This window comes from Odontesthes bonariensis, chromosome 4, assembly GCF_027942865.1.
Source record: "Odontesthes bonariensis isolate fOdoBon6 chromosome 4, fOdoBon6.hap1, whole genome shotgun sequence".
NCBI lineage: Eukaryota > Metazoa > Chordata > Actinopteri > Atheriniformes > Atherinopsidae > Odontesthes > Odontesthes bonariensis.
In genome coordinates, this window is record NC_134509.1 from 34,340,218 (window position 1) to 34,359,658 (window position 19,441).

The 19,441-nt window shown below is 44.1% G+C and overlaps 1 protein-coding gene across 1 annotated transcript; it reads left to right on the forward strand.

Moving 5' to 3' along the window:
* Positions 1-862: 862 nt before the first annotated feature.
* Positions 863-17,164, forward strand: LOC142379018 (fascin-like). The gene is made up of 5 exons (XM_075464079.1): positions 863-1,885; positions 9,366-9,522; positions 9,613-9,734; positions 10,127-10,297; positions 15,869-17,164. Exons 1-5 carry the CDS (start codon positions 1,063-1,065, stop codon positions 16,072-16,074), a joined length of 1,479 nt encoding a protein of 492 aa, XP_075320194.1. The 5' UTR covers positions 863-1,062; the 3' UTR covers positions 16,075-17,164.
* Positions 17,165-19,441: the final 2,277 nt, after the last annotated feature.

Sequence of the window (19,441 nt, forward strand, 5' to 3'; positions counted from 1 at the left end):
CACACAAGCAGCATGCATTAATGTAAAATATATTCAACATGAGGCAAACATGGTGTTTCAGATAATTTTTCAGCATTTATTTCAATAAAATACTTAAAATCTGAAGTTGACATTGCATCCTTGTTCATATTTCACCAAAAATCATTCCCTTCCAAACTTCAAAACCAATAGGATGAACTCGTAACAATGAAACAAACTATTTACTTTTCAATGGCTGAACACTATTCCAGCATGATTTGTTACATATACAGAATATAAATATCACTGAAAAAATTGAATACAATTTTTTTGGATGTTATTTTAAATCATTCAACGAGGCAGTGAAGGCAGGAGCCATGAGAGATTCTATGTTGATTCAGTATTTTTTTTTTTTAAAGAGAGTAGAAAAAAAGGGAGGGGTAGAAGCTGCATAACTAAAGAGATGTTGGGTGCTTTGGTGTATTTCTATGACTGTATTCCATAGACGTTGGACTATGTTGACGGGGGGGGGGGGGGGGGGGGGGGGGCTCTCTTCAACCTCTGACACATAAAGGTGAGCCACATGTCAAAATTATTCGCATTACAGTTCAATTTCACAGAAAGGAACAACATTTAAACAAAGACAAAAAGAGTCAACAATGCGCGCATTACCCGCACTGAACACAACCCTAAAGGCACAGCTGTGGGGAAAATCTCTGCTCACTGAATTTAATGAAGGTGGAGTCGAACAAAAAAGTTTATTAAAAAAAAAAGAAAAATTAGTCCTGGTGGTTTGGACATTCTGAATGTATAGAGATCAGCAGCTATTGGCTGGGATGGTTTGCTAAAAATTGCAGCAGTCTCCTTCTCACTCCTGCCTTCAGTGGGGCGTGTACTGTCGTTAAAAAAAAAAAAAAAAAAAAGAAAGCAGTCCTGCAGCTCCAGCGAGGCAGTGTGGATTTTCAGTCAGGGGACACTCTTCATCATCATCATTATCTATCAGAGGAGAGCAGCTCTCTGTTTCTATCACTCCCACAGTCTGTCTCTGTCTGTTCCTCTCATTAAGCCCAGAATCTCTCTTTTCTTGTCACAAGCAGACCGATCATGTCCTCAAACGGCGCCGACGGGGACCTGCTGCGGATCCCTCTGGGGCTCATCAACAGCGCAGGGAAGTATCTGACGGCGGAGACCTTCGGCTTCAAGATCAACGCCTCGGCCAGCAGCCTGAAGAAGAAGCAGACCTGGACTCTGGAGCAGACCGGGGAGGACGGCAGCGCCGTGTTCCTGCTGTCCCACCTGGGCCGCTACCTCGCCACGGACAAAGACGGCAACGTTACCGCGGAGAGCGAGACGCGCGGCCGGGAGTGTCGCTTCGTCATTACGGCGCACGAGGACGGGAGGTGGTCGCTGCAGTCCGAGCCCTACGGTCGCTTCCTGGGTGGAAGCGAGGATCGGATCACCTGCTTTGCGCAGAGCGCCTCGCCGGCGGAGAGATGGAGTGTCCATTTGGCTGTGCACCCGCAGGTCAACCTTTACAGCTTTGCGCGCAAACGCTTCGCCCACCTGAGCGCGCGCGGGGAGCTGTCAATAGACCGGGATGTCCCCTGGGGCGTCGATTCGCTGGTGACACTGGTCTACCGTGATCAGCGCTACCACCTGGAGACCTGCGACAACCGCTTCCTCCGCAATGACGGCAGCCTGGCCACCAAAACGGACCAGGACACCGGCTACATGCTGGAGTTCCGCTCCGGGAAAGTGGCATTCCGCGACTGCAACGGGCGCTACCTGGCACCCGGGGGCCCCACCGGCACGATGAAGTCTGGGAGGAGCAGCCGGGTTGGAAAGGACGAACTCTTTGGCCTGGAGCGCAGCCACGCGCAGGTCGTAATGACTGCAGGCAACGAGAAAAACGTCTCCACGAGGCAAGGTGAGGTTCTGCAGAAATCACATTTCACCAGATTGATTGAGTCACTGCATTACTGGGCGCACATCAGACGCAGCTGTAACATGATTCTGATGCGTGAGAGAGAGAATGTGGTTCCTTTTTCTTTTCTTTTTTTTTGACATTTTCCCCACACCATGTGTTTTTCATTATGGTGCTCTCCCTTGCACCCCTCCCTCCCTTTGGCCAGTCTTCTCCTAGCTTGACATTTTTCTGCAGTGATTCTATCACTCCGTTGTGGTTGCTGGTGGGTCAGTTCTTATCCACAGATATATATTTGCCATTCTTTATCTCAGAACAGACAGACACAGAGGTTTCTTTTAGAGACAAAGGCATAAAATGGAGGAGATGCAGATGCAAAGAAAAGAGGCCACAAAGAGTGAGGTGTGATTCAGACAGCCTGCTGAATGTGGATTTGTATGCCTCTTGCAGCCATTTTTCCTTGTCGCCACTCAGTCTCAGCTGGATTCTGCTGCCATGCACATGGGACTGATCGTTCACAGCAGTTTCTCCACAAAGTCATTCTTCCTTGATGTATTCTGAACTGTATGCGAGTGTGTGTGTGTGTGTGTGTGTGTGTGTGTGTGTGTGTGTGTGTGTGTGTATGTGTGTTCGCATTCCAGGAGAGATGGATTGAAGAATGAGGTCAGTGGCTTGTGACCTGCATTGGATTGATTTCTCACACACCATGACATGTGGCTATGACCTAACAAATTACAGACTTAATTTGGATGCCTAAATATATCCATTGCATCCTCTCTGTATGATAAAGACTAATTCATTGTGTCTGGGTTTTCCAGAACAAAAAAAAGAAACATGACTGAACGACCTGCCGCATCATAAGGCTTCTCCACTCCAGCAGAAAGTAATTTGCTTAAGATGTTAACAGTTGGAGAGCTCTTCAGTTAAAGATTGTACATTAGTTCAAGTCATTTTGACCAAAGCCAGCTTCCAGTGGGTTACTCTTCATCCTCTTACTGGTCAAATCCTCAGTGTTGTCAATGAACCACAATTTGTAAACCACATGGTGTTACCGTGGAAACGCACATATGTTTAACTTATCTCGGAGCAAAGTTTAGTCCAGTTTAAAAAGCGTCTTTAAAACTGTGGGAGAGAAGCCAGTCAAGAGCCTGGGCAAGATCTATGACTGCACCTTGAGGGACACTGCAGCACTCCAAGCAACATCAGAGGAGTTGGGAACCTGGCTGAGGGCAGTGGACAAGTCAGGGCTACCAGGCAAGTTTAAAGCCTGGCTTTACCAGCATGGTATCCTGCCTCGACTCCTCTGGCCACTGCTGGTCTACAATGTGCCAATTACCACCGTCGAGTGCTTCGAGAGGAAGGTCAGCTCTTTCCTGCGGAAGTGGTTGGGCCTACCACTAAGCCTTAGCAACATCGCCTTGTACGGGAGGAACAACAAACTTAAACTACCCTTCAGCAGTCTGACAGAGGAGTTCATGGTTACCCGAGCAAGAGAGGTGCTGCTGTATAGGGACTCCAGTGACATCAAAGTCTCCTCGGCTGGCATAGAGGTGAGGACCGGCAGGAAGTGGTGTGCTCAAGAGGCAGTAAACCAGGCCGAGTCCTGCTTGCGGCACAGCGAGCTGGTGGGAACAGTGGCAACCGGGCGGGCAGGACTAGGGAGCAACCCTAGGGCTTCCTACAACAAGGCCAAGGGGAAGGAGAGGCGTCAGCTGATCCAGGAGGAGGTCCGGGCAGGGGTGGAGGAACTCCGCTGCAGTAGGGCTGTAGGGATGTGTCAGCAGGGGGCATGGACCCGTTGGGAGGAGGCAGCGGCCCGGAAGGTTTCGTGGACAGACTTATGGCGATCTGAGCCACAGCGGATCAAATTCCTCATCCAGTCGGTCTACGATGTCCTCCCAAGCCCATCCAACCTCCACCGCTGGGGCTTGGCTGAGAACCCACTGTGCCCTCTCTGCCAAAGAGCTGGAACGCTGGAGCACATCCTGAGCTGCTGCCCAAGAGCACTAGGTGAGGGGCGCTACCGGTGGCGCCATGACCAAGTGCTACGGGTCATTGCTGAGGCCATCAGCACAGGGATTTCCACCAGCAAACACCTACAACCAACAAGGCAGGCCATCGCCTTTGTTAGGGCTGGGGAGAAGCCACAGCAGCTCAGGAGCAAACCAGGGGGACTGCTGGCAACAGCCAGGGACTGGCAGTTGAAAGTCGACCTAGGGAGACAGCTCAAGTTTCCGGAGAACATCGCAGTGACCACACTCAGGCCAGACATGGTCCTGGTGTCGGAAACAATGAGGCAAGTGGTCCTGCTGGAGTTGACTATCCCCTGGGAAGACAGGATAGAGGAGGCCTTTGAGAGGAAGAGGGCCAAGTATGAGGAGCTGACCAGTGAATGCCGAAGCAGGGGATGCAGGACCCGATGCAACCCCATCGAGGTCGGATGCAGAGGATTCGCTGGCCAGTCTCTTATCAGGGCACTCAAGATGCTGGGACTGAAAGGACTGCAAAACAGGAGAGCCATAAAAGAACATCAGTGACGCAGCAGAAAAGGCGTCCAGATGGCTGTGGATCAAGCGGGGCAACCCGTGGGCAAATGCTCGTAAGACACAAGCCGGGACTTGATCACCCCCGGCTGGGTCCCCTGGGCGAGGGTGTCTGTTGTAAGACCCGAAACAACCCAGTGAACCCAGGTGTCAACACTGATGATGTGTCTTAAGTTGCACGAAAGTGTATGTTAGAACTAGAAAAAAAAGGATTGAGGTTCCGCCTCGAAAAATAACCACCAGGGGATTCTCCGTCTTTATCTGGGCTACAAATGCAAAGATGCATGAAAGTATCCACTCCAGGAATAGACTGGATCAGCCAGAGGGATGCAACACAGCGCTGTGTTCAACCGTTTGCCAGCGAAATGTGTCAGTTTTGTACAAAGGTGCTTGTTGTCTTTCCTCTTTCAATCTGTATATCTACTGAAGAATATCCTAAATATGTTTAATTAGAAAACTCTGAGTTGTGATTTTAAACCCCCGATAGAAACGACAAAAGTTTATCTCCAGGTTTTTCTACTTATCTAAAAGTGATATATTTGTTTAGTGAACCCATCACAGCCCTTCCCTTTTCCAGTCGACTGTCCAACCTGGGAACGATCGAAACTTTAAGAAAGAAAAAGTGAAGCAGTGAATCCCCTGGACAAAGCTAAAGAGGAAGTGCCTTAAAACTGTTGTCCCATAAAATGCTCAGCAGAGGACGGCTCTACTTTTTGCAGAATTAAGTATAATTGTGTGGTTAACGCTACAAGATTTTAAAGATTTTAAGCCCCCTGATTTGAACGTTGCAGATAAATGTCGGAGGCTGCATACAATTGGCCAGATCTGGAGTAACATTTTGCTGCAACCCATGAGAAGAAGGAGTTGATGCATTCGGCTCCACCCACATCCAGTTTATCATCTTACTGTAGAAGCCATGTTCACTCTCTGCCCCCCAAGACCTCAGCCAATCAGATTGTCCGTGGGCGGAGTTGGATTTCGCAAACGTGGGTCACAACCAGACACGCACGAGTCCTCACTGAATATTTTGCGGGATTGATCTTTGTTCGTTCAGCAGGGGAGGAGTTGTTGAGCGAGTCATCGGCCGATGAGTGCAACAGATTGGGTCAGAGGGGATCGACAGGGCGAGACCTGGAAAAGTAGAACAGCACGCATACAGCAAACATGACAAAGAGCATGGAGAAGAAACTTGTCAACTTAAAGGGATAGTTTGCCTCTTTTGACATGAAGCTGTATGACATCCCATATTAGCAATGTCATTTATGAACATTTTCTTACCCCCTGCTGCGTCCTGTGAGCCGAGTTCCAGCCTCGTTTTGGTGTTGATGAAGGTACTCCGGCTAGTTGGCTGGGGCCCCAAAAATAAAGCGTTTTGCTTCTCAAAACAATATGCGTGCAAAAGAGTAATACATTTGCATCACAAAGTTGTTCTCCAGGAAAAAGTCAGACCTCACAATCGCTTGGCTCTATTTTCTCTCCCTTCGTATCACTGCCTGCTGCCGACAGCCGCACCTGTTACGGTATTTGCAGGGGACTGCTCGGTCTGCACTTCGGTCTGCACGGTCTACACAGCACGCAGTGATACGAAGGGAGAGAAAATAGAGCCAAGCGATTGTGAGGTCTGACTTTTTCCTGGAGAACAACTTTGTGATGCAAATGTATTACTCTTTTGAACGCATATTGTTTTGAGAAGCAAAACGCTTTATTTTTTAAACCCCAGCCAACTAGCCGGACTACCTTCATCAACACCAAAACGAGGCTGGAACTCGGCTCACAGGACGCAGCAGGGGGTAAGAAAATGTTCATAAATGATATTGCTAATATGGGATGTCATACAGCTTCATGTCAAAAGAGGCGAACTATCCCTTTAACAACTTGAGCATAATTTGGTCAAACATTGGCACGAACAACCAAGTCACTGATGTTTCCATGTGGTATCAGACTGACACCAGAGAGAAGCCGCTGCTGTCTCATAAACAACAAAGTGACCAAAGCAGAGGAGCTGCTTTTATTGTAGTGTAACATAAGAGAGAAACTGGTCTGTATGAGAGCTGAAAGTAAGTAAGTAAGCTTTATTTGTACAGCGCCTTTCACAGACCAGGGTCAAAAAGCGCTTTACAGTTACAACAGAAACACACAGTTGGGAAGTACATACAAGTATAAGTTTAAAAGGCAACTCAGTGACAATCATAGCAACCCCTGAGACAATTAAGCAAAAACCTGAACAAATAAAAAGCTCTTAAGTTGCCTTTTGAAGGCGTCAACAGACTCCATCGAACGCAGAGAGAGCGGAAGATGGTTCCAAAGCCTGGGAGCAACAGCCTGGAAGGATCGGTCTCCTCTGGTCCGGAAACGAGTGCGTGGCACCATCGGTAGATTCTGATTCGCAGACCTCAGATCCCGAGCTGGGGGTGTAAGGCTGGATCAGATCACTGATGTAAGGTGGAGCCTGACCATGCAATGCTCTGAAAGTTAAAACCAACATTTTAAAATTGATCCTAGAGGAAACTGGCAGCCAATGAAGAGCTTTAAGAATAGGGGTTAAGTGAGTCCACATTTAGCTGCAAGGTGTTATCATTTAGCCATCGTTTTATCTCAAAACGAAAAACCAAACCATGAACTAAGGAAATTAGCCTCTGGAGCTCAGTTGAAACTGCTTGATGGAGATCAATCAGGTGAGTCAGGTGGTTATGTCTGGCAGGAAATTGTGTCGTATGTGACCCCTGTTGCAGAAACCTGGCGTGTGGTGCGAACTATACAACGATCCAATGACAATGAAAATCTTGGTGTCTGACCGAGGCGTATATTGCACTGAAGACAACTTCTTATTACTGTGTGCAGGATTTTATATGCACGGTGTTGTTCAAGTACAACTCAGAATCCTGTCGTCTCCAGAAAGATGATTGGATTTGTGGCGTGTATCCGTGATGGATAGGAGCGAGGAACTGGTGGAACTCAGTGTGGCGTGCTAGAGGAACAATCACCACATATTGAACATAAACAAGACTAAGGGGATGATTGTGGATTTCAGGAGGACCGGGAATAACTCATACTTTTTCCATCCTAACAGGATGTGGGGGATCATAAATACATGTTCATTAGTAGGGCTGGGCGAGTTAACTCGTTATTGTCGCGTTAACTCGTTGATTATTTAACGCCGATAAATATTTAATCGCGCACAATGCATTTTTAAATTATTTTTGGGGGGGCTTTTGTGCCTTTAATGGATAGGAAAGTTCAGAGAGACAGGAAGCAGGGAGCAAAGAGAGGGGGAACGACACGCAGCACAGGGCCGTCCGATGTGGGACTCGAACTGGGGCCAGCTGCAGCGAGGACTGTAGCCTCTTGTACATGGGGCGCCTGCTCAACCCACTACGCCACGGACCACCCCTGTTTTATTATTTATTTTATTTTGTCAAAGTCTGTTGCTCACAGGCTTTTATTTTGTAAAAGTCTGTTGCTGTCTGCTGCGAAACCGGAAAAGAAAGGAATTGGCGGATCCACTAAACATGGAGAAGGGTACGGAACTTTTACTCGGCCATTTTCATTTTAAAGTTCTTCCAGACGGCGGAGTTGACAGAACCAAAGTCATCTGTAAACACTGCCAAGTTGAATTGTCTTCTCACCGTAGTAGTTCCAGTCTAAAATATCACTTAAAGGCAAAACACACAACTGATACCAGCAAATCATTCAAGGAAACAGACAGTGGAGCGAGGCTTCTACATAAAAACTACATAAAAATTCTGATGTTAAAAGTGTGTTTGCACAACAAATGTTATGGCACTTTCATTCATATGGCAGCACATTTAAAATAAAACTAAATGCTAAAAGCTATACACTACTTTTGAATTCATTTTTGGATTCTGCGTATACTCCGGCTTCCTCCCACTGTCCAAAAACATGCATGTTAGGTTAATTGGTGTCTCTAAAATTGTCCTTAGGAGTGAGTGTGAGCGTGTATGGTTGTTTGTCTCGTTTGTCTCTGTGTGGCCCTGTGATGGACTGGCGGCATGTCCAGGGTGTACCCCGCCTCTCGCCCATTGACCCCTGGGATAGGCTCCAGCCCCCCCGCGACCCGACTGGCGGATTCAGCGGTATAGAAAATGGATGGATGGATTCTGCGTACAAATGCGATTAATCGTGATAAATCAGATTAAACATTTTAATTGTTGCCCAGCCCTATTCATTAGGTGTTCAGCTAGCCAACAGGTCTGGACTGGAAATTAAACTCTCCTCAACATAATGGGCAAAACCACACACCCTCAATACAATGTATTGATCAAAAACTTGGTCTTCATTCAGGCTTCTTGATTTTATTCAGTTTATTCCTGATCACTGCAATAGCTACGTACAATTCGTCTCCGGGTTAGGGGAGAGTGCTCCTGCATGATAATGTATCAGCCTTTGTTGAAATTAACTTTTCTCACAGCACAAGTGCAATTTATCTTTGGGCTAAATCCATCCACCTGGTTCTAAACCTGGATCGGTCTGATATCAAATGACTATGCAGTGCTCCTTTGGGTGAAAGCTGAGGCAGATGTATGGGATCATTGCCATTTGTCTGTCAGCAAGATTGTACGAAAAATTGCTAAGCTGTATTTCATGACAGTTGGTACAGAGGTGGAGCATGAACAAAGAAAGAATGTGCATAGAATTCAGGTGGTGAGGTCTTTAAAATAGGCCACTGGCCTTGGTGAAGTATGCACTCTCCGAACTTCATTCTGCCAACACATGATCTGAATGTTGTGTTTCTGAGTTTCCAGTCCTCATTCTGTCAGAGTACAGATGTGTTCTGAATATGCAATTTCAGAAATTCAGAAATTCTGGATATCCTGATGCTTTAGGGGTCTTTCATGGGAAGCCTCGTGAATTACAGGGTAGGAGGGTTTTCCATCTCCGGAGACGACCGAAAGCTCACAGCAGACTACCTCATTTTTCAGGCATGGACTTGTCAGCGAATCAGGACGAGGAAGGGGACCAGGAAGTCTTCCAGTTGGAGATGAGCCGTGAGGACAGGAAGTGTGCTTTCAGAACTGCTGCTGGGAAATACTGGACACTGACAGCAGCTGGAGGACTGCAGTGCACTGCCTCCACCAAGTAAATGCACAAGCACAGTCGCTCTGCATAATGATGTCTGTCTCATGCTGAACAGTCCGCTGAATTCTGTGTTGTATGGCTGGTGTTCAGGTGTGCCAACAGTTACTTTGACCTGGAGTGGCGTGATGGCCGTGTGTGTATCCGTGCAGCCAACGGCAAGTATGTGACTGCGAAGAAGAACGGGCAGCTGGCTGCCACCATTGACAATGCAGGTCAGTTGTGTTTCTGATATTTCTCAAATACCATTAAGACATGGCAAGAGTCCAGTAGAGGAGAAAAATGACTCCAGATGATGTCAGCGTCATGTTTGAGTGAACAGAAAAAACGATTGAAATATAAGTATTCCTCATTGTATTTCATAATTTCTTGGAAATGGCTTAAAGATGTTGATGACTCAGTCTGCGATTAAGGCTATGGAGTCATGTGAAAAGTACATTTTTAACTGTAAAGTGCGACATATCAGGTTAGAAACCACAAAAAAAAGCTCCTCATATGGGCTGTTGGTCCCATTAGGACTGTTACTTTTTCCATGAATCAAGTAGGTAAACATACAAAGCTTTGGATGTATTTGAATGTCTGGTCTGAATCACCTTTTCTCTTTAAGGGGAGGCTGAACAGTTCTTGATGAAGCTAATTAACCGGCCAATCATCGTCCTCCGTGGGGAGCATGGTTTCATTGGGGCTCGTAAAGCCGGGCAGCCAACTCTTGACTCCAACCGAGCGTCCTACGATGTTTTCCAACTGGAGTTTCATAACGGTGCTTTTTCCATCAAAGGTGAGGGACACGCATAGTTTCGTATAACCAGCTGAGGTTTTCACACCACTTCTTTGCATCAGCGGAGCAACCTTAGCTGAGGTGGACCTAAAAACAAAATTTTTTAAAAAGTACCAGGCACTATCTTTAATGTAAAACCAAAAAAAGGAGGAGTAGACCTGACGCGAGTTGTTCTGTAAAATGCAGTACAAAAGAGTTTAAAGTCTTTTTTTTTTATATACCCTGTTTTCCCCTTGTCTTGTGGGTTTAATTTGACTGATTTACTCACAAATCGAATCATTTTTATGTGGCTTTTTAAAATGGCGCACACCGTAATCTTGTTAAATCCACTGTAGTTCAGAGAAAGCCACTATTCATCACAACCAATGGAAAGAACTAGGACTGGGCGAGTTAACTCGTTATTATCGCGTTAACGCATTATTTAATGCCGATAAATATTTTATCGCGTTTTATCATTTTTTTTAAATTAAAAAAATAAAAAACATTTTTAGGGCTTTTGTGCCTTTAATGGATAGGAAAGTTCAGAGGGACAGGAAGCAGGGGGCAGAGAGAGGGGGAACGACACGCAGCACAGGGCCGTCCGATGCAGGACTCAACACTGTAACACCATTCAAAGGATATCTGTTGGAACAGGGAAACACGAGTTAATGACAACAATAATGTCACATTTACATAAAGAGAGTAAAGTGAGGAAAGGTGTGACAGATGAGGCCCCCCAGCAGTCTAGGCCTATAGCAGCTTAACTATGGGATGTTTCAGGATCACCTGAGCCATCCCTAACTGTAAGCTTTATAAAAAAGGAAAGTTTTAAGCCTGGTCTTAAAAGTGGAAAGGGTGTCTGCTTCACGGACATTTACTGGCAGCTTATTCCACAAGAGAGGGGCCTGATAACTGAAGGCTCTGCCTCCCATTCCACTTTTAGAAACTCTGGGAACCTCAAGTAAACCTGCAGTTTGGGAACGAAGTGCTCTGTTAGGAAAATATCTTACAATGAGATCTTTAAGATATGATGGAGCTCGGTCATTAAGAGCTTTATATGTAAGGAGAAGAATCTTAAATTCTATCCTGAATTTAACAGGGAGCCAATGAAGAGAAGCTAAAACTGGAGAAATATGATCTCTCCTGTTAGTTCTCATCAGAACTCTGGCTGCAGCATTTTGGATCAACTGAAGGCTTTTCAGAGAATATGTGGGACAGCCCAATAATAAAGAATTACAGTAGTCCAATCTTGAAGTAACAAATGCATGAACTAGTTTTTCTGCATCACTCTGACGCTAGTCGTCCATTGTTCCGTCAACGCAAGCCGTATCCAACGCATTCAGTTCATTTTCAATGAAATCCGGCCGATCGTTGTCGCCGTGCTCGCAAAGCATGCTGGGATTCCGGCACGGCGAGCGGCGGACCTCCGGCACGTCAAAAAGTTGGGCTCGCTCGAAATTTATGCAAATTTGCCACTAAAGACGTAGTGCGTTACCCAATGACAGTAGATTAGGGGTGGAACGATACAAAAAACTCACGGTTCGGTACATTTTCGGTACAGTGCCGAAGGAGGCGTGTTGCGAGGTTCGAGCACATGTAATAGATATCTGAATCCTGCCTCTTCTACAGTGGAATATGGGCGCATAGCAGATGCGATGTAAATTCCAATTGCTTTGGTAATTTGTTTTGCTCTGCATGTATTCATATCCAGAGGTTGTTGTAATACATTTGGGAGACGTAATTGGTCGGGTCTTTTCATGGTTCTATAGCAACGCATCTGACGGAGGTGTTTGGTGGTCGGTAGCTACGCCACATGTCATGCTATCACGGCTGAAATGTTTCATCATACCACACAGACAGAACCGGCGCGTGTTTAATAAGTTAAACTTACACGTTGTCTCCTTTGTCTGCGGCGCGCTGCTCTCCTTTCTTCCTTCATGAAACGAAGAAGTATCACCTGCGCTTGATCCTGACTCTGTGTGCTTTTCCAGCCTCGATATTAGACGCCTGATGTGATTGTCCATGATTAATATCTCCGTCATGCATACCATGAACATGGTGGCCTCCCCGCTCTCCATATTAGCTTCTTTGTGGTGTTTTTTCGTCTCTCAGGTTTTGTTTTGTTCCGTTTTGTTGTTGAATGTGGCGCTAAACGGCTAACGGCTAACACGTCACTGACGCGGACGGCTGCGCGCGGCGCATCAGTCCCGACTCATGTACGAATACAGACTGAAACAGCTCCGCTGAGGAAGGACAGTTATCAGAACGAAATTCGAGTAGGACAGTTCTGATAACTGCGTTCTTATAACTACTCTGTCCGAAAGCGTATATCTCTACGGACCAATCAGACCTTGCATGTGGCAGTGTTTAAATTGGTCCTGAAGGAGCTCTTGCAAAATAACAGTTCCGCGTTCAGAAAACTTCCGTACCGTGTGTATTCTGCGTGGAAATGCGCGTACCGAACCGTGACCCCCTAACCGTGACCCCCGTACCGTGACGGTTCGGTACGAATACATATACCGTGCCGGCCCTACAGTAGATCATGTAGTTTTTTTTTCCCTTTGTTTATTCACCCCTGAACGTTTCGGGTATTGCTCATGTCATTGCTATTGCGGGCAAAATGAACAGCAGCAGTGGCCAGTATGGCTGTGCTAAAACGATTGTAGGCGAATAAACACACCTAAAACAGCAGGCAATTGTGTGAGCATCTCCACTTTTGCAGTAAAGTAATGACCATCAAGGAATAGAGGTTCAATCCAGTGCATCAAATTCTTTCATGGGCAGAGGTGGAGTAGTGGATTAAACGTTATCAATAATTGTGATAGGCATTCATTTCCACAAAAGAACCAAATCACACCCATGACCATGTTTTCACAAGATGTCTTGTTCATGTTTCATTTTCAAATCAGAGAAAAGGTGCAGGGACAGGTGATGCAGCGAGAAGGAGATCTCCTGTGTCGCAGCAGCAGCACAATAGCAGCTCTCCTCGCTCGCAGATCCACATCCATGGTGCAATATGAAATAATGTTCCATTGCTGACGATTTATACACATTAATTTCCCTCCAAAACTCCGAAACTTCGGTTGGTTAAAATCACAAGTTATTTACTTTCCCCCGGAGCCATTCTACCGTATGTTCTATCTACAACTTCGTATACACGCCCACTGTAGTAGCAACACGGCGACACTAGGCATCCAATCCGGCGAGTTAAGTTGACGTGACGGAACAATGGACGACTAGCGTGAGACAAGATGTTCCTGATTTTAACAATATTACGAAGATGAAAGAAGGCAGTCCTAGAAACCTGTTTTATATGTGAGTCAAATGATAAGTTCTGGTCAAAAATAACTCCAAGGTTCCTCACTGTAGAACTAGAAGCCAAGGAAATACCATCTAGAGTAACTATATAGGTAGACAATCTCTCCCTGAAGCGCTCAGGTCCAAAGATAATGACTTCAGTTTTGTCTGAATTTAGAAGCAGACAGTTCTGAGTCATCCAGGTCTTTATGTCTTTAAGACATGCTTGTAGTCTGACCAACCTATTGGGTTCATCTGGTTTTATAGATAAGTACAACTGGGTATCATCAGCATAGCAATGGAAATTTATGCCATGCTGTCTAATAATATTACCTAATGGAAGCATGTATAAAGTGAAAAGAATCGGTCCAAGCACAGAACCCTGAGTAACTCCATGACTTACTCTGGTGTGTGAGGAAGATTCTTCATTTACAAGAACAAACTGAAATCTATCAGATAAATATGATTTAAACCAGCCTAATGCAGTTCCTTTAATCCCAATAACATGTTCAAGTCTCTGTAATAAGATACTATGATTGACCGTATCAAATGCAGCACTGAGATCCAACAGGACAAGCACAGACACAAGTCCGCTATCAGAGGCTAAGAGGAGATCATTGGTAACTTTCAGCAGTGCAGTTTCTGTGCTATGATGCTATGAATCCTGACTGAAACTCTTCAAACAGATTATTTCTGTGTAAATGATCACAAAGCTGAGCTGCAACTATTTTTTCAAGAACTTTAGACATAAAAGGGAGATTGGATATAGGTCTATAATGAGCCAACACTTCTGAATCAAGAGTAGGTTTTTTAAGTTAAGGTTTAATTACAGCAACCTTAAAAGGCTGAGGTACATATCCTGTCAACAAAGACAGATTGATCAAATCCAATATGGAAGTGTCAATTAATGGGAAAACCTCCTTGAACAGTCTGGTTGGGATTGGGTCTAAAACACAAGTTGATGGTTTAGAAGAGACTATTGCTGTTGTTAGTTCAGAGAGATCAACTGGGCAGAAGCCATCTAAATACAAATCTGGTTCTAAAGATACTTCTAGAGCTGCTGTACTTGATGATACAGCACTGATAATAGTGGGAAGGACTCCATCAATCTTCTCTCTAATAGAAACAATTTTATTGATAAAGAAGCTCATGAAATCATCACTGCTGAGAGTTAAAGGAATAACTGGCTCAGCAGAGCTCGGACTCTTAGTCAGACTGGCTACAGTGCTGAAAAGAAACCTGGGATTGTTCTTATTCTCTTCTATCAATGATGAATAATAAGCAGTTCTAGCTTTACGAAGGGCTTTCTTATACGTTATTAAACTATCTTTCCAGACTAATTGAGACTCTTCTAAATTAGAGGAACACCACTGTCTCTCCAGCTTTCTTGCAGTCTGCTTTAAAGCACGCAGCTGTGAATTATATCAAGGAGCCAGCCTCTTCTGACTGATTACCTTCCTTTTCAGAGGGGCAACATTGTCCAGTGCTGTACGCATTTAAACTATAGTGCTGTCAACAAGAGAGTCAAGTGTTGCTGGAGTAAAATTTAGGTAGTCGTCCTCTGTCATATCTGCACATGGCAGTGAAGAAAAGGATGATGGAATTAATTCTTTAAATCTGGTTACAGCATCCTCTGATAGACACCTTCTATATGTATTCTATATACATATTCTATGTGTATAGCCAGGTAATGTAAACTCAAAGGTTATCAGAAAATGGTCAGATAAGACAGGGTTATGAGGGAACACTGTTAACTGTTCACTCTCAATGCCATAAGTCAGAACAAGATCAAGGGTGTGATTAAGGCAGTGAGTCGGTCTGTGAACACTCTGAGAAAATCCAATAGAGTCTAATATAGAATTAAAGTTCATATTCAGGCTATCATTTTCAACATCTACATGAATATTAAAGTCACCCACTACAATGACTTTATCTGTACTCAGCACTAACTGGGATAAAAACTCTGAGAATTCAGACAGAAACTCAGAATTAGGGCCAGGTGGACGATACACAACAACAAACACAAGAGGTTTCTGTGATTTCCACTTTGCATGGGAAAAACTGAGAATCAGATATTCAAAAGAGCTCAAACTAATCTTGGGTCTGGGACTGATTAGTAACCCTGATCTGAAAATAGCTGCCACTCCTCCTCCTCTTCCTTTGAAAACGTTTGAAACATATAGAAAAGAAAGTGCTACTTCAGCTCAACTTTCAAGGTCATAAAACAGATTTCAGCCCAGCCTATAGCGTATGTACTGTACTGTATATGCTTCATCAGGTGTGTTGTTTGTCCAGATTCCATGGGGAAGTACTGGAGTGTTGGAGACGATACTGCGATCGCGTGCAGCAGCGCCACACCTGTCCAGTTCCTGCTTGAGTTCTGTGACCTCAACAAGATGGCCATCCGTGCTGTGGGAGGCAAGTACCTTAAAGGTGACCATGCTGGAGGGCTGAAGGCCACCGCAGACTCTCTGGACAGTGCCACCCTCTGGGAATACTGAGAAAGGACTTCTCCTCAATCTGACACCACGCTTCAAACTACCGGTGGATGCTGCAGTTGGCTCTTTCTTTCTTTCTTTTTGCATATGTGTGCCTGTGTCTGTTTGTGAAATTGTTTGGATGGCTGTGTGGTGGAAATTGGAGCTGATAAACTGGACGTCACGGCACCAAAGTAATGCAGTCGTTACCCTCCCCCCCCCATTTCTTATAACCATTTAATAACCAAATGTTCTTGCTGGGCTTTCAACTGAGTGTTGGATTTGCAGTGACTTGTTGTTTTTACTGAATGTGCAGTTGCTCATTACTTTTTTCACCTGCAGTTAAACTTACACAAGCTGTTCCTATTCGTCGTGCCTATCTGTGATAACTACTGGTGTAACAGACACTTAGGATGCTATAACTCCTGACTTACAATATCTAACTTCCTAGTGTTAAACGTCCTGATGTGTGATGGCTACATGCGCTGCTTTCTGCTGCTCTCTTGTTCTCTTTCAAACCAGAATGCACACAGGATGAAAGGATGTTGCCGATTTACATTCCTCTGCTGTAAATAACGCTTTCTTCATCGCTGAATGATTCAAAACGTGGTAACCATGGAAACATGTTTCCTGCAAGCTTTCCCCCTCTCAGATGCCAGAAGAGGTCAAAGGTTTTCCTTCAGAGTTAGATCCGCTCAGTTCTTTCTGCACCCTTGGATAAATGTAAGATTTTTGATCATGTTTAAAGATGAAACAAATGATGGAGATGGAAAGGGGGGGGGGGCTGTTTTTAGCACACACTACATACTTGAATGCACATGAAAACAGATATGCAGTCATGAGTAGATGTAACTCCAACTGTGAAAAGATGGTGACTAGTGATTAGTGCAATAACGCAGGGCCCATTAAAACAAAGTTAAAAGCACATGTTTGTTATAAATTGTCTAACTTGGACTGGATGCTGCTGCTGGTGTTTAAAGAAAATGGCAGAATCATCCCTCTGGCTATCACTGCATCTGTGCCTTCCATAGCGCATTCACCCTTTCCTCTTTCATCTTCTTACAGTTGACCCGAATTGAATAAAATCTTCAATAAAGCTCATCCTCACAGTCAACACTCTCATTGATTTATTTTTTTATTACTCGGCTGATTTGAGTACATCTTACATTGTCCGGAGCAGAGCTATAGAGTAATACTTTTTACACCACTCTGGTCCGGAGTTATGGTCTTAGTGGTGCTAATTGCTGCCGCTTCATCATTGTAAATGATTTGGTCGCCTCTTATCTTATGAACCAACTCTGAGTGTTGCACTTTGCTGTGCTCCATTTTTGAGGGGCTATATTTGAATACACTCCAGTTAATTTCCGTTTCAGTTGTGCTCCAATTTAAGAACTAATGTAATAAGTTGGTGATCTATTAACTTTTCATTTGGGGTCATCATTTAAAAATGTGCTAAACCGCAGCCAATGCTGTAAATGGGGTTCTGCGTCTCTTCAATTTTTGTTAACATACATTTGCTTTCCTTTTATGTTTAGGTCAAATTAAACAAATTTTCATATTTAATTAACATAATACAGTGTTTCTTGGAGCAAACCCTAACATATGAACAGTGTTGGAGAACAGAAACTTCTTATATATAGAGCCAGGGAACATTTCAGGTTAACTTGTGCTATATAAAGCTGGAGAACAAATGAGAACATAGGAATTACTCCACTACATTAGCTACATCAGGTCTAAATAAATATGCCAACATTGCTGATGTAATGTTTAACTGGTATTACGGAGAACTATGCTACAGTCTAATGGTAAACAAAAAGCAATTTACCTTGTATATTCTTTTCTTTTGTTCTTTTACTTGACCTCGCTGGAAAGTGTCATGAGGGAATGAAATTTTCTAATTTCGGCCTCCTCGACTCCTTGCTCCTCCCGCTTGTGACCTGGAAATCATTCACAGAAAAACATGTTAGAAGTTTCAAGTCCTAAAATGCACCTGGAGGAGGCAGGATCGGGAAGTGGGGCTCTAAGAAAGGACAACTTCTGGAGCATTGTGACACATAAAGCCAACATTTTGAACTGAATTCAAAGTAAAGTCAAACAGATTTAACACTCATCTGGCAGAAATAATTCAATCGAGTGTTATATCACAGCTAATCAATGGTCAGATGCTTAGACTAAGCTGTGATCTTATACAATAAGGGCTTTAGATACTTGATCTAATGCAATCCTGTCACATTGGTACATGAAGCCTCTGTCAATTATACAATTAGTTTATTAAGATATAATGATAAGTCTCCTTTATTTTCAAGGTTTTTAACTTATAAAGGAAAGAATAAAGACACAAAAGTGAAATTCATTGTTGCTGTAGGCTGCTCACACTCCTGTTCTCATATTTATCCCCAAATCAGATTGATTGGATAAAAATCCGATCAAAGTGTTGCTTTGAAAGTTGTGGCTGCAAGGCATCATGGGACAGAATTATCTCCTTTTTTTCATTATGCTGAAGGAGACAACAAAGGACGCGATGAAGCTCCTTTATTTGAGATTTAAAGAATTCAAACAGCTCTTATTGTGCCTGCTGCTCAGGTAGTTCCAGGTCATATCATTCAGTAAGGAAGCAAAGTAGCAAAGCAGACTGACTCGGCCCCAACTCGGTTTTTAAATTGACTGAACTGATCAGATTAAACCAGAAAAGAAATGAAGAAAACTAGGCACAGTGAGGCGGATCGTGTGATTATCATTACAACTCAGCCAGTCAAAAGAAATCTCAACAGTAACATTTTTTTTAAAAAAAGAAGAAAAACTGTAGTAAAGCATCAGATCAAAAAGGATAAGTTTGATTTTCTGATGATTTACATTCCTTAAAGTCATGAAATCACATGAAAAGATTTTGCCTTTGCTTATTACTCAAAGCAGCTTTAGTTTGTTAAAACACCATTAAAAGCACATCAGTGAGACTCTTAACATGTTCAATTAAAACTATCATTATTCCCAATGTGGCAACCATTTTGGTCTGATTTGGAAAATTCATTGTCACGGTTTTGCTGATGTTATCGTGTGTGGGAGAAGGATGAAAGTTTCTACATCGTGTCCCCCCCTGAGATTTCACTGAGCCAAAACTGGAGAAGAGAAGGGAAGGGCGAGGTAAAAAGGGAGATAACCTACTCCACTTTCTGCGGGCCTCTGCAGAGGAAGCTCCTCTCCTCTTCTATGCAGACATGTACTTAAAGGTGGGGTCTGTGATGTTTTCTGGAGCATTTTTTATCATATTGTCACAAAAAACCTCCTCACGACCCCATTGCACCCACTAAAATAGAATGTTTGGAAAAAAACTAAATCTTTTAGTCCATTGTAGAGGGTGTAGCAAGAGGAAATGTCTGACCAATAGAAGTAA

Excerpts from the sequence above, each read along its gene's own strand:
- LOC142379018 (XM_075464079.1), top strand. The coding sequence starts at position 1,063 with ATGTCCTCAAACGGCGCCGACGGGGACCTGCTGCGGATCCCTCTGGGG. Across the intron at positions 1,886-9,365 it reads AAACGTCTCCACGAGGCAAG|GCATGGACTTGTCAGCGAAT; the intron begins GTGAGGTTCTGC and ends CTCATTTTTCAG. Across the intron at positions 9,735-10,126 it reads TGCCACCATTGACAATGCAG|GGGAGGCTGAACAGTTCTTG; the intron begins GTCAGTTGTGTT and ends TTTCTCTTTAAG.